The 14413-nt window shown below is 45.8% G+C and overlaps 1 protein-coding gene across 1 annotated transcript; it reads left to right on the plus strand.

Annotated features, from left to right (window-relative positions):
• Positions 1 to 5769: 5769 nt before the first annotated feature.
• On the plus strand, positions 5770 to 7440 carry LOC109939299 (uncharacterized). The gene is given in 3 exon segments (XM_020541500.1): positions 5770 to 6069; positions 6332 to 6998; positions 7001 to 7440. Coding segments are annotated over 3 exon segments (1407 nt in total).
• Positions 7441 to 14413: the final 6973 nt, after the last annotated feature.

The following is a 14413-nucleotide window of genomic DNA, read 5'->3' on the forward strand; positions in this document are numbered from 1 at the left end:
GTTCCCCTGGTGCTCCTCGCGTCCTGGCAGACCGAGCTGGGCAAAAAGTTGAGAAATGCGCGTTCCCCTGGTGCTCCTCGCGTCCTGGCAGAACGAGCTGGGCAAAAAGTTGAAAAACAAAAAAAGGTGCAGGCGCAGGATTCGAACCTGCACCGCTGCACTGCGAACCAGAGCCATATCACAGTGACCAAGTAGACAAGTTAGATGTTCGAGTATCATATGCAAACTGTATTACATAACCGTACACATATAAATTCCTTTTAGGCCTAAAATTAAATAAATAAATACCAAATATTGTCAAAAGGTGAACCATTAGTTCATCTAATCATTGATGACTTACTTCATGTAAAGAATCCACTTTTTTTTATTATTTATTGGTTTATATGGTTTAAATGACTTTTAGGACCGAAAATAAATAAATAAATACCAAATATTGTCAAAAAATAGTGAAACTTGGCGGGGAGTCATAATTTGGACCTAGTTGCTTGAGATAAAAAGACCATGAGGTTTTGCAAAAGTGTAATAATAGGTGCTTCACAAATGGACACGTCTCTCCCTAAGTTTCATAACATTCAACTACAACGTCACTCTTTGAGCTATATTCCTGACTTTTTCCTTTGTTTTTGCTTCAAAGGTGAACCATTAGTTCATCTAATCATTGATGACTTACTTCATGTAAAGAATCCACTTTTTTTATTATTTATTGGTTTATATGGTTTAAATGACTTTTAGGACCGAAAATAAATAAATAAATACCAAATATTGTCAAAAAATAGTGAAACTTGGCGGGGAGTCATAATTTGGACCTAGTTGCTTAAGATAAAAAGACCATGAGGTTTTGCAAAAGTGTAATAATAGGTGCTTCACAAATGGACACGTCTCTCCCTAAGTTTCATAACATTCAACTACAACGTCACTCTTTGAGCTATATTCCTGACTTTTTCCTTTGTTTTTGCTTCAAAGGTGAACCATTAGTTCATCTAATCATTGATGACTTACTTCATGTAAAGAATCCACTTTTTTTTATTATTTATTGGTTTATATGGTTTAAATGACTTTTAGGACCGAAAATAAATAAATAAATACCAAATATTGTCAAAAAATAGTGAAACTTGGCGGGGAGTCATAATTTGGACCTAGTTGCTTAAGATAAAAAGACCATGAGGTTTTGCAAAAGTGTAATAATAGGTGCTTCACAAATGGACACGTCTCTCCCTAAGTTTCATAACATTCAACTACAACGTCACTCTTTGAGCTATATTCCTGACTTTTTCCTTTGTTTTTGCTTCAAAGGTGAACCATTAGTTCATCTAATCATTGATGACTTACTTCATGTAAAGAATCCACTTTTTTTATTATTTATTGGTTTATATGGTTTAAATGACTTTTAGGACCGAAAATAAATAAATAAATACCAAATATTGTCAAAAAATAGTGAAACTTGGCGGGGAGTCATAATTTGGACCTAGTTGCTTAAGATAAAAAGACCATGAGGTTTTGCAAAAGTGTAATAATAGGTGCTTCACAAATGGACACGTCTCTCCCTAAGTTTCATAACATTCAACTACAACGTCACTCTTTGAGCTATATTCCTGACTTTTTCCTTTGTTTTTGCTTCAAAGGTGAACCATTAGTTCATCTAATCATTGATGACTTACTTCATGTAAAGAATCCACTTTTTTTTATTATTTATTGGTTTATATGGTTTAAATGACTTTTAGGACCGAAAATAAATAAATAAATACCAAATATTGTCAAAAAATAGTGAAACTTGGCGGGGAGTCATAATTTGGACCTAGTTGCTTGAGATAAAAAAATGAGACACATAGACAAAAGTGTGCAACAAAATGGCCACGTCTCATATATGCAACAAAATGCAAAAAAAAAAGAGAGAGAAGGGAATCGAACCCAGCACCTAATGTATACTGCACGTCTGGACTGACCACTGCGCCACACGCCTGTTTCTGTTGTAGAGACAGAACATTGCTATTTGACCACAAAGCAGTGCGATCCAGTTCAGAAACACACGCCAGACCACTACGCCTGTTTCAGAAACACAGCCTCTTTCAGTTCATAACAGTTCAGAAATTCATAAACAGCAAGATACCAGTTCAGAAACATATACCAGTTCATAAATTCATAAACAGCAAGAAATTCATAAACACAGCCTGTTTCAGTTCAGAATATTTCATTATTCATTATTGTACAGCACCATTACAGCAGCAAGATACATGCTACATAAGAAGTTGTTTCATGCTCTTAGTCTTCCTTGCTATGTTAAGTCGCTTGCTCCTTATGTTATTTGCTGGATTATCTTCAATTTTACTCTTTTTCCTCCTCTTCCTTCTCTTCTCCTTAGGTGGACTGATTTCCTCCTCTTCCTTCTCTTCTCCTTGTGGCACTTCTTCAATTTGCATGCGAGCAGGACTATTTTTCCTGTTCAACAAACCAAAGGTTAACGATGAGAACAATTTCAAGACTAGTACATAAGCGACATTATACAACCATTACCTAGTTACAATGACATTGAATGGCGGCGCTTGTGGCACTTCTTCAATTTGCATGCTAGGAGGACTATTTTCCCTGTTCAACAAACCAAAGGTTAACGATGAGAACAATTTCAAGACTAGTACATAAGCGACATTATACCACCATTACCTGGTTACAATGACATTGGATGGCGACACTTCTGAATTTTCTGCACCCCAATGTTGATCTTCTCCGAAAGCCGCATCCACGGCATTTTTGCATTTGCTAGCAAAATGACCGAACTCTCCACATCTTTTACATTTCCGCCTCCTAGGGCCAAGTCCAGTGCCCTCTGCACTTGATCTTATTCTAGTCTTCCTTGGCCTCCCTGGTGCTCTACTCTGTACTGGAGCGTGGAGCACAAATCCTGGATCGACTATGTCCCACTGGTGTTGTGACTCAATACAAGGCACATTATCTGCGTATGTTGCATTAAACTTGGTGACAGAGAAGTAATCATCCACATATTGGTCGATTTCAGCAGCTGGACCACGAAGAGAGGTAATGAAGAAGAGGGCATGTATACATGGCAAGCCAGTAATCTCCCATTGCCTACAACTACATGTCCTCTTCTCTAAGTTCACTGGGTACCTCCATTCCCTCTTTTCTCTGTCGTATGCTGTCACCTCTGCCTCAAATGGCGTACGCTTTATCATTTTCATCTTCAAACCCCTTGTTTTCGTAAGCAATTTCTTCATCACAGAAGGGATTATTTTGTGGCCAACAAACTTTGCAGCTGAAATTCTCTGACGTAACTCAAACTTTTCCATAAGCATCTGCCTAATCTTGTCCAACATTTCCACCAAATGAAGCCCTTTGATTTTTCTAACTTTTGCATTGAAAGACTCTGCAAGGTTGTTATTCACATATTCTACCTTACATACTTCATTGAATTTGCTTCGCATCCATAACTTCGAATGACTCTTTTTGAACCAATCCTTCACCTTTGGGTTCGCTGCGTGCAATTGGCTCAAGTGATAATTATGCTTCTTGAGGCTGTAGGTTAGTGATGCAGGCCACAGGTTGTCATCGTACATCTTTCCTTTAAAGATCTTGCCAAAATTAGCTGCAAGGTGACGCATGCATTCCCTATGCTCCACTCCAGGGAACACCTCCTCAACTGCAGTTTCTAGACCCTTACATGCATCTGTGTGTATCACCAATCCATGTGGAATACCTATAACCACTCGCAAATTCTGTAGAAACCATTTCCAGCTCTCTTCTGATTCAGCCTCTAGCACCCCATATGCAACTGGAAAGAGCCAATTGTGTGCATCAATGGCACAAGCAGCTACTAATTGTCCTCTAAATCTTCCATTCAAAGCAGTTGCATCCACTGCTAAATATGGTCTACAACCATCTAAAAAGCCCTTCCAACAAGCCTTAAATGAAACAAAAACCCTTCTAAAGCATTCCTTCTCCATAATCATCTTCCTCACTTTGTACTGCACAGTGTGCTTATCAATCTCTACAACACTTCCTGGACATGCTTTCTCCACTTCGGCTTTGAAAGTGTACATCAACTTAAAACTATCCTTCCATGGACCATAAATCTTGTCTAGAGCCATTTCCTTACCATAAAACACTCTCATGTAAGGCACCTTCATTCCATACTTCTCATGTATCTTCTTTATCAATGCAGTTGGACCAATACATGGGTTGTCTCTCACCCAATCCAACATTACATCAGCGCACCACCTGCTCTTAGCTATCTTCAAAGTCTCTTTTCTTTCAACACTTGGACATGTGTGAGGAAAAGGGTTCACTTTGACCTGAATGAGTGTGCTATCTCGCATCTTAGAGGCATGCATCCTCCATCTACACCTCTCATATGTGCAGTGCACTCTCAACCTACTTGGCTCACTTTTGTCAATTTCAAAGTCATATTCACCCTTAATGCAATAAGTAGCTAGTGCATTTCGACAATCAACCATCGATGGAAATATGGTGCCTTCTGCTAGGGAAGGATTATCCTTGTCATAATCGATCACTGGTCTGTCCTCATCATCTTCATGCCTAGACATCCCCATGTCAATGTTCTCCTCTTCCTCTTCTTGGTCAGTGTCCACAAATTGTGCAGGTCTGTTATCTAGTAATAAGGTTGGATGGCTTTTAACCAAATCTGGATACAACCTCTCATCCTCATTATCATAAACAACCTCATCAGGTACATCATAGTCCAGTGTCAACACTGGATGGCTTTGGCTACAAGAAGGTTGAGAGCGTATTGACTGATTAGCCCTTCCTCCAATAACCACATCATTTTGGACAACAACAGACCTTTCTCCAAGATGCATAGCAAACATCAGAGATAAATCCAAATCACTCTTAATTTTCATAGATTTATTCTCAAACTTGTCAAAGTAACTGAATTGTACCTCATCATCAACATTCCAAGCATGCCGATCACATATAGCCTTGCTAAACTGTTCCAAAGTCCAGGTAACATCCGCACCCACGTGAAATTCATAACAACCAACATATGCTTTTTTACCACTGTCATCCAACCTTCTGCTTGTTTTTCTTCTCACATTCAACACAAAAGATGTATTATCCATCCTAGTTGACAACAAAATTATTGTAGTCGTTAAACTAGCACCAACATCAAGTAACAGGGGGTCTGAAAATTGCTACATACCTCTAGATTGGGATGGTGGTCGAGTGAAAATTGCTACTAGTGGAAGGAGATCTAGTCGTGTGCGCCCAGGGAAGATGCAGCAGCCGCGTGCACCATCGCAGATACAGCTTGCTACGTGCGCCAAGGGAGATGCAACGAGCAGGGCGCCGCCGAGGATTTAAATGTCCCAATCAAATACTGCGTGGTGAGCGGCGTGAGATGAGAGTCACAGAGACAGAACATGGGACAGGAACGGCGCCTGCCGTGCCACTGCCGGTGACGGATGAATTGAAGTACCGTGCTGTACGCACCTTGGTTGCGAGCTTGTCGACGTCGAGGGAGGCGCGGGCGATGGCCTTGGCGGCGCGCTCGGCCTTGTCGGTCCGGCGCTCCTTCCTGGGCAGTGGGAGTGTTGATTTGCTGTCGATTTGGGATGGAGTTTTGGTGTCGAGCTACAGGCCGCACACACTCCGCGTCGAGCTCGCTTGCGTCTGGCCGTTCCCGGCCGCGCCCACCCACGCGTCGAGCTCGCCCGAGTAGAAGAAGCCCGCCGGAGCGCACCGCGGCGGCCAAGATCGGGCTGCCTGTGCGGCCCGCGGCGTCCGCCTGCCTGTGCGGCCGGGATGAAGGTGGAGGAGGAGCCCCCGCTGTCGATGGAGAGCGAGCGCTTGGAGGACAGCGACTGGGCGTCTCGTCTGGGCCCCCGCTGCTGCTGCTCGTCTGGGCGCAGGATCAGGCCGTGGTGGTCGTTGTCGGCGGCCGAGATCCGCCTGCCTGTGCGGCCCGCGGCGTCCGAGACCTGCGGCGGCCGAGGGGAACGCTCACCGGAGAGGAGCGCTCGCCGCTCGAGGGAGGCGCGGAGGAGGTTCGGTGGACGGCTGCCGCTCCACTGCTCGCCGGGGCCGCGCGGTGGAGCCTACAGCGTGCGATTGCGATTTGGGATCGATTTGGGGGAGAAAGGCAAGTGAAGTGAGGACCGGTCCCACTTGTAAGGACTTAGGTCCACATGGAAGAGTCTTTGACGGGAGAAAATGCCGCCGTGAGGTGATTTCTGAGCATAGTGTGGAGGTGGGAGGGGAAAACTGAGTAGAGAATTTGAACGAGGGTAGATTTGAGCAGAGCGTCCAGACTAGTGGGTGAAATGTAAATGTCCCATTTTTTTTCTCCTTGTTCGGTCTTCACCAGGGAGTGCACATCTTCATTTTTCCTTGCTCCTCACACCATCGCCTCCAGCGACCAGCCCCCTTCAGTCGGCCGTCGTTCCCTCGTCGATGTCCAGGTTCTCTCCCGCCGCTCTTCGAGTGGAGATTTTTCAGCGCTCAGCCTTATCTCGTCTCCGTTCCTCCTCCTCTTGATATTTCTTTACCGTCACCGCCCCTGCTCCTATTTAACGCGCGCGCGCAATCCTGCTTCTTCCCCGCGCGGCAGTCTCCCAGCTCCCTTGCGCGCTCGTTCTGCCGCGCAGCCTCAGCGCCGCACACCTGTTCGCCATGGCGTTGGCCGCCGCGCTACTACCAGCCGAGCTCGCCTGGCCGAGCTCTCTGCTCACCATGGACGCCCAGCAGTTTTTTTTCTTCCATCGCGCAGCACCAGCTTCCCTCTCCCATGCCGACACGTTCCGCTCTCTGTTGTTCCCAGTCCGTCCTGGCTGCGGGCGCGCTTACCTCGGACAGCCATGGTGCTCTGCGCCCCGAGCTCTCTGCGTGTCGCGCCGTTCCTAGCTCCCTGGCGCGCGCGAGTTCTTCTGCTAGCACTGCTCCCTGCGTCGCGCCCAGCTCTGTTGTCGCGCGAGCTCCACCTTCCTTAGCCGATGTGCCTCTCTGCTGGTCGGAGCTCTAGCATGCCGCGCCCAGTCCTGCTCCTTGTTTTTCTCTGCGACGTGGAGTCTCCTCCCCGCGTTCGGATCTCGCCTGGTCGCCGTTGTCGCTCTGCTCGACGTTCTGTGCACCCATTTCCCTGCTGTTGTGTTGACCGGAGTTTCCTGCTGGCCAGCGTGTCCTCTCGACTCGCTTGGCCTGAATTCCCATCGCGCCGACGATCTTGACGGGTATCGTCATTCGTCGTCGTATCGTGCGTGCAACAGTCCTAGATCTGTGCCGTCCTGGTCTTGTTGTCGACATCGTTCGCCGTGGCTCAACTTGCTAGTTCATCGTTATTTCATCGTCACGTCGTCTGCCGTCGAGTCGTCAAACATGTCATCCCCTGCTCGACCCCCACCTCACCAGCTCGCTCCAAACACGATCTCGTCGTCGACCCACGTGCCCACGACGTGCTCGTCGATTTTGATGATTTGATTTCCAATTTCGTGCTGCTTATGTCGACCCTCGGAACTCCTTGTCGTACTCGACCCCGCAAGTCTCCATCTCGTCGTCAATCCGTGCGTCAGCAAGAAATCCCAAGAATCGGGTGAAGACGAAGCTAGCAGCGCGATATTTCCTAGGCGCTCGACAAATTGCCTGGATCGGAAAATCGCTACCGATCTCGCAGATTCATGTCAGCGGTTGAAACGGTAAGCTGATGAAGTGTTTAGAATAGTTCGAACGTTAAATAAATTAATGTGTTAATGCGATGCTCATTAGGTGCTCGATAAATTGCTGAGTCACGAAACTCTCGTCGACTTCGCAGTTCTTGCGATTATCGAGCCAGATTCAGCTATGGCGAATTATTTCGCTATTCCAGTCACTTAGCTGAATTAGTGGACCGAGTAGAATTTTGGTAGACATGTGTGATGATAAAATATTTTAATCACTTATAAAGATGTAGTATAATTTATAAGGCAAGGGATTAGTTCAGAATTTAATTAATTAACTAATAAGTTGTGATTAGGCTAATTGTATTAAAGGTGTATAATTTGTTGTTTTGTGATGTTCGCGTTAGGTTCGGTTAATCTAGAGAAGCATAATTATTGCGCTTAATCGTACGTCGGTAACTAGTGTTTCCGTATAAAATTGTACAACGCCTCGTCACTAGGTGTTTAATACGCTATCGTATAACACTATTTAGATTTGTGTTATTCCTGTTTATATGCATTCATGTGCATAATGCATTTCATTCAGGTACGTTGATTAACCACGAGATGCGGAGAACTTGAGTCAAGTCGACCCCAAGCGTGGACTACTCCGCATGGTGAAGCTAATGGACCAACCTGAAGATGGTTAAATCAAGCGAATGTTCGGTCGAGGGATACTCGTCAAGCGGATGTCATCTAACAAACACTAACCTAGTGTTTATTCCAGGCAAGCCCCGGTGCATGCAACCCCTTCCTTGTGTTTTTAAATACTTTTCGCACACTTAAGTCTAGTGAAATGTGCATTAGGTTTATAGGAGTTGCTTGAAACCCTTTGATGCATTGCCTTCCTTGATATCCATACCTTTATAGATACTTCTGGTGAAGTATCAAAAATATGATTTACAAAAATGCTTAGCCCTGCTTAAATCTTGTGGATAGAGGCTGTCTTTTGCAATACTGCCTAGCTCAGGGTTATCCTGAGGAAGGATGGCTTCTACCTGCAAGAATATATTTTCATTGGGAGCATGGTGGGATCTTACTGCAAAGTTCCCTGTGATGCTCTTTTCATCCTAAGGAACACAAACAATCCTAAGGGTGGAAGTACTTAAATCGGGACTTGGGCTAGGAACAGGTGATGTTCCGTCCGGGTCAATTAAGGATTGGATGCGTATGTAGGCCTGTTGATCAAGGACTATCTTAACTAGCCACATGCCCTGGAAATGGGACAGGGTAAGCTTGAACCCGGCTATTCCATACATGAAAAGACAATCGCGCACTGGGAGTGGAGAGATGGCGAGAGTGGCACGTACCCTCCTGGCAAAGGACCGCCTAAAAAGGGTGGTGTGCTCTCGGGTGGCGCGGACCTGTTCATGCAGTGGAGGATCCGTGGGAATGGTAGACATGCAAGGTTTACGAGAAACATATGTCGTGTGGTTAGAGATCCTCAGCTGAGTAAATCGATTCGGATCGCCGTTATATCCCCGGAGAGTGGAGACTTGATCTCCGACCTACAACCTAAGTCAGGATGTGAACCTCATGAATAAAAATGATGTTGTATTGATGAGATGGTGAAATTAGACCAGATGCAAACAGAGTCTATTAATATTTAATCTGGCGTTAAAATATTGAAAGTAAGGACTCACTTTAGTAAGCTATTTCTGCAAAAGTATCTAAGTTGATTTTTGCTAAAGCCTCTCCTTGATTCCCAAATCCAGCATATCCTTGAGAGTCTTTTCTTTAGTCGGGTAAGTCTTGCTGAGTAATTCCATACTCAGGGTTTTATTCCCTGTTGTTTTTCAGGTTATAGTTTTGTGATGCTGTGATGGTGTTAAGTGCCGGTGGGCTCGGCCTTCTTATATAAGTATACCCCGTCTTTACCTTCTTATTGAGGATGGTCACTTGAGCTAGCATATATTTCAAACTTATAAATAATTTATAACAGTTTAAAGTTATTTCTTTGAATCACCTTTGTAATCACTTCGATCATACAAAGTAAAATTTTTGTAACTTGTAAAATTTGGTAATAAGATTTCCGCTGCAAAGATGTTGATGTGTGTGATTTGTGTTTACTTAATCCCGCGGTTCTGGTTGTAAGTGGTTTATCCGATGTCCTTGGGGCAATCGGACAGATCCTGTTAAGTTATTTAGTGCACATGCATAGCTGTCTCAGGTCTTTGAGACAAGGACAGGTGCATGTGGGCCCAATAACTTGGGAGGTTCTGCCACAGGAACCCAAGGAAGTAGCTTAACTCGCCCATCATTGACATCTCAAACTTTTGAGTCATCACCCTGCTAAACTCTTCACAAGACTTTTGGTTAGTAGAACCAAATATTATGTCATTGACATAAATTTGGCACACAAAAAGGTCACCATCACAAGTCTTAGTAAATAGAGTTGGATCGGCTTTCCCAACCTTAAAAGCATTAGCAATTAAAAAGTCTCTAAGGCATTCATACCATGCTTTTGGGGCTTGCTTAAGTCCATAGAGCGCCTTAGAGAGCTTACACACGTGGTCGGGGTACCGTTCATCCTCGAAGCCAAGGGGTTGCTCCACGTACACCTCCTCCTTGATTGGCCCGTTGAGGAAAGCACTCTTCACATCCATTTGGAACAACCTGAAAGAATGGTGAGTAGCATAGGCTAACAATATACGAATTGACTCTAGCCTAGCCACAGGAGCAAAAGTCTCCTCAAAGTCCAAACCTGCGACTTGGGCATAACCTTTTGCCACAAGTCGTGCCTTGTTCCTTGTCACCACTCCGTGCTCGTCTTGTTTGTTGTGGAACACTCACTTGGTTCCCACAACATTTTGCTTGGGACGAGGCACCAGTGTCCAAACTTCATTTCTCTTAAAGTTGTTGAGCTCCTCCTGCATGGCCAACACCCAGTCTAGATCTAGCAAGGCCTCTTCTACCCTGAAAGGCTCAATAGAAGAGACAAAAGAGTAATGCTCACAAAAATTAACTAATCTAGAACGAGTAGTTACTCCCTTGCTTATGTCACCCAATATTTGGTCGACAGGATGATTCCTTTGAATCGTCGCTCGAACTTGGGTTGGAGGTGCCGGTTGCGCTTCTTCCTCCATTACATGATCATCTTGTGCTCCCCCTTGATCACACGCCTCTTCTTGATGAACCTGTTCATTACTTTGAGTTGGGGAATGCACCATTGTTGAGGAAGAAGGTTGATCTAGCTCCTTTTGTTCCAGTGGCCTCACATCTCCAATCGCCATGGTACGCATTGCGGCCGTTGGAACATCTTCTTCATCTACATCATCAAGATCAACAACTTGCTCTCTTGGAGAGCCATTAGTCTCATCAAATACAACGTCGCTAGAGACTTCAACCAAACCCGATGATTTGTTGAAGACCCTATACGCCTTTGTATTTGAGTCATAACCTAACAAAAACCCTTCTACAGCTTTGGGAGCAAACTTAGAATTTCTACCTTTCTTCACTAGAATGTAACATTTGCTCCCAAATACATGAAAGTAAGACACATTGGGTTTGTTACCGGTTAGAAGCTCATATGAAGTCTTCTTGAGGAGGCGATGAAGGTAGACCCGGTTCATGGCGTGGCAAGCCGTGCTCACGGCTTCCGTCCAAAATCGTTCGGGCGTCTTGAATTCACCAAGCATCGTCCTCGCCATGTCTAGTAGCGTCCTGTTCTTCCTCTCTACCACGCCATTTTGCTGTGGTGTGTAGGGAGCGGAGAACTCGTGCTTGATCCCTTCCTCCTCAAGATACTCCTCCACTTGAAGGTTCTTGAACTCGGACCCATTGTCGCTCCTTATCTTCTTCACTTTGAGCTCAAACTCGTTTTGGGCTCTCCTTAGGAAGCGCTTGAGGGTCCCTTGGGTTTCAAATTTATCCTGCAAAAAGAATACCCAAGTGAAGCGGGAAACATCATCAACTATAACAATACCATACTTACTTCCTCCTATACTTAGATAGGCGACGGGTCCGAAAAGGTCCATATGAAGTAACTCCAGGGGTCTTGGTGTTGTCATCACATTTTTGGCATGATGAGAGCTTCCCACCTGTTTACCTGCTTGACAAGCTGCACAAGGTCTATATTTTTCGAAAGTTACATTAGTTAGACCTATCACGTGTTCTCCCTTTAGAAGCTTGTGAAGGTTCTTCATCCCCACATGTGCTAAACGACGATGCCACAACCAGCCCATGCTAGTCTTAGCAATTAAGCATGCATCTAGACCAGCCTCCTCTTTTGCAAAATCAACTAAATAAAGTTTGTCGTCTAGTGCACCCTTAAAAGCTAATGAACCATCACTTCTTCTAAAGACAGACACATCTACATTTGTGAATAAACAGTTATATCCCATATTACAAAGTTGACTCACAGACAACAAGTTATATCCAAGCGACTCAACTAAGAACACATTAGAAATAGAGTGCTCGGATGAAATAGCAATTTTTCCTAACCCTTTCACCTTGCCTTGGTTCCCATCACCGAATATGATTGAATCTTGGGGATCCTTGTTCTTGACGTAGGAAGAGAACATCCTCTTCTCCCCCGTCATGTGGTTTGTGCATCCGCTGTCGATAATCCAGCTTGAGCCCCTGGATGCATAAACCTGCAAGGCAATTTAGGCTTGGGTCTTAGGTACCCAACTCATGTTGGGTCCTACAAGGTTAGTTACAAAAGTCTTAGGGACCCAAATGCAAGTCTTGTCTCCCTTACATTTGGCCCCTAATTTCCTAGCAATTACCTTCTTATCCTTTCTACAAATAGCAAAGGAAGCATTGCAAGCATAATAAATTGTAGAAGGTTCATTCATTACTTTCCTAGGAACATGAACAAGATTTCTTCTAGGCATATGATGAACAACATTTTTCCTAGCCACATTTCTATCATGCATAATAGAAGAACTAGAAGCAATCATGGCATGAGAATCAAAAGCATCATAACTTCTATAAACATTCCTAGAATGTCTCCTATCATGATACATGAAAGCATGGTTCTTTTGAGCACTACTAGCCATAGGGGCCTTCCCTTTCTCCTTGGCGGAGATGGAAGCCTTATGGCTTGTTAAGTTCTTGACTTCCCTCTTGAAGCCAAGACCATCCTTAATTGAGGGGTGTCTACCAGTCATGTAGGCATCCCTACCAAATTTTAGTTTATCAAATTCACTCTTGCTAGTCTTAAGTTGGGCATTAAGACTAGCCACTTCATCATTCAATTTAGAAATTGAAACTAGGTGTTTACTACAGGCATCAACATTAAAATCTTTACACCTAGTGCAAACTACAACATATTCTACACAAGATGTTGATTTATTAGCTATTTCTAACTTAGCACTCAAATCATCATTTATGCTCTTTAAGCTAGAAATAGAGTCATGACATGTAGACAATTCACATGAAAGCATTTCATTCCTTTTAATTTCTAAAGCAAGGGATTTTTGTGCCTCTACAAACTTATCATGTTCTTCATACAACAGATCCTCTTGCTTTTCTAACAACCTATTTTTATCATTCAAGGCATCAATTAATTCATTAATCTTATCTACCTTAGTTCTATCTAGGCTCTTGAATAAACATGAATAGTCTATTTCATCATCGCTAGATTCTTCATCACTTGAGGAAGCGTAAGTACTAGTATCACGAGTGCTTACCTTCTTTTCCCTTGCCATGAGGCAGGTGTGATGCTCGCTGGGGAAGAGGGCCGACTTGTTGAAGGCTGTCGGCGTTTCGAGACCGGGGGGTCCCTAAGCCGACGAGTGAGTGTGCTGCGTGCCCCAGCCCAGATGGGTCGAGCGCGTGGGCGAGCGCGAAGGGGGGAGAGGCGAGGTGGCCGGAGACGGGCGTGAGAGAGGTGGAAGTCCCGCGGCCTTCGTGTTCGTCCCGCGCCCAGGTCGGGTGCGCTTGCAGTAGGGGGGTTACAAGCGTCCACGCGGGTGAGGGAAGCGAGCGGCCCCAAGAGAGCGCCTGTCCCGTCCTCGGTCCCGCGCGGCCAACCTTCTCTAAGAAGGCCCTGGTCCTTCCTTTTATAGTCGTAAGGAGAGGATCCAGGTGTACAATGGGGGGTGTAGCAGAGTGCTACGTGTCTAGCGGAGGGAGAGCTAGCGCCCTAAGTACATGCCAATGTGGCAGCCGGAGAGATCTTGGCACCCTGCTGGCGTGATGTCGTGGCTGTCGGAGGAGCAACGGAGCTTGGCGGAAGGACAGCTGTCGGAGCGGTCGAGTCCTTGCTGACGTCCACCTGCTTCCGTAAGAGAGCTGAGAGCCGCCGCCGTCATAGAGCTTGGGAGGCGCCATCATTGCCTATCTGGCGGAGCTGGTCAGATGGGACACCGGTCTTGTTCTCTGCGGCCCGAGTCGGCTCAGGGTAGAGTGGTGATGGCGCTCCCTGTTGACATGGCGGGCCCGCGCCCGAGGCCGGGCGACGTGGGGGCTCCTCCGAAGCTGGGGTCGAATCTGTCTTCCGTTGCCAAGGCCGAGTCCGAGCCCCTGGGTCGGGCGAGGCGGAAGTCGTTCGACAGAGGCCAGGGCGGAGTCCGAGCCCTGGGGTCGGGCGAGGCAGAGTTCGTCGTCTTCCGGGGCCGAGCCCAAGTCCGAGCCCTGGGGTCGGGCGGAGCGGAAGTCGTTCGGCAGAGGCCAGGGCGGAGTCCGAGCCCTGGGGTCGGGCGAGGCGGAGTTCGTCGTCTTCCGGGGCCGAGCCCGAGTCCGAGCCCTGGGGTCGGGCGGAGCGGAGTTCGCCGTCTTCCGGGTCTTAGCCCAAGTCCGAGCCCTGGGGT

This window comes from Zea mays, chromosome 7 (genome assembly GCF_902167145.1).
Source record: "Zea mays cultivar B73 chromosome 7, Zm-B73-REFERENCE-NAM-5.0, whole genome shotgun sequence".
NCBI lineage: Eukaryota > Viridiplantae > Streptophyta > Magnoliopsida > Poales > Poaceae > Zea > Zea mays.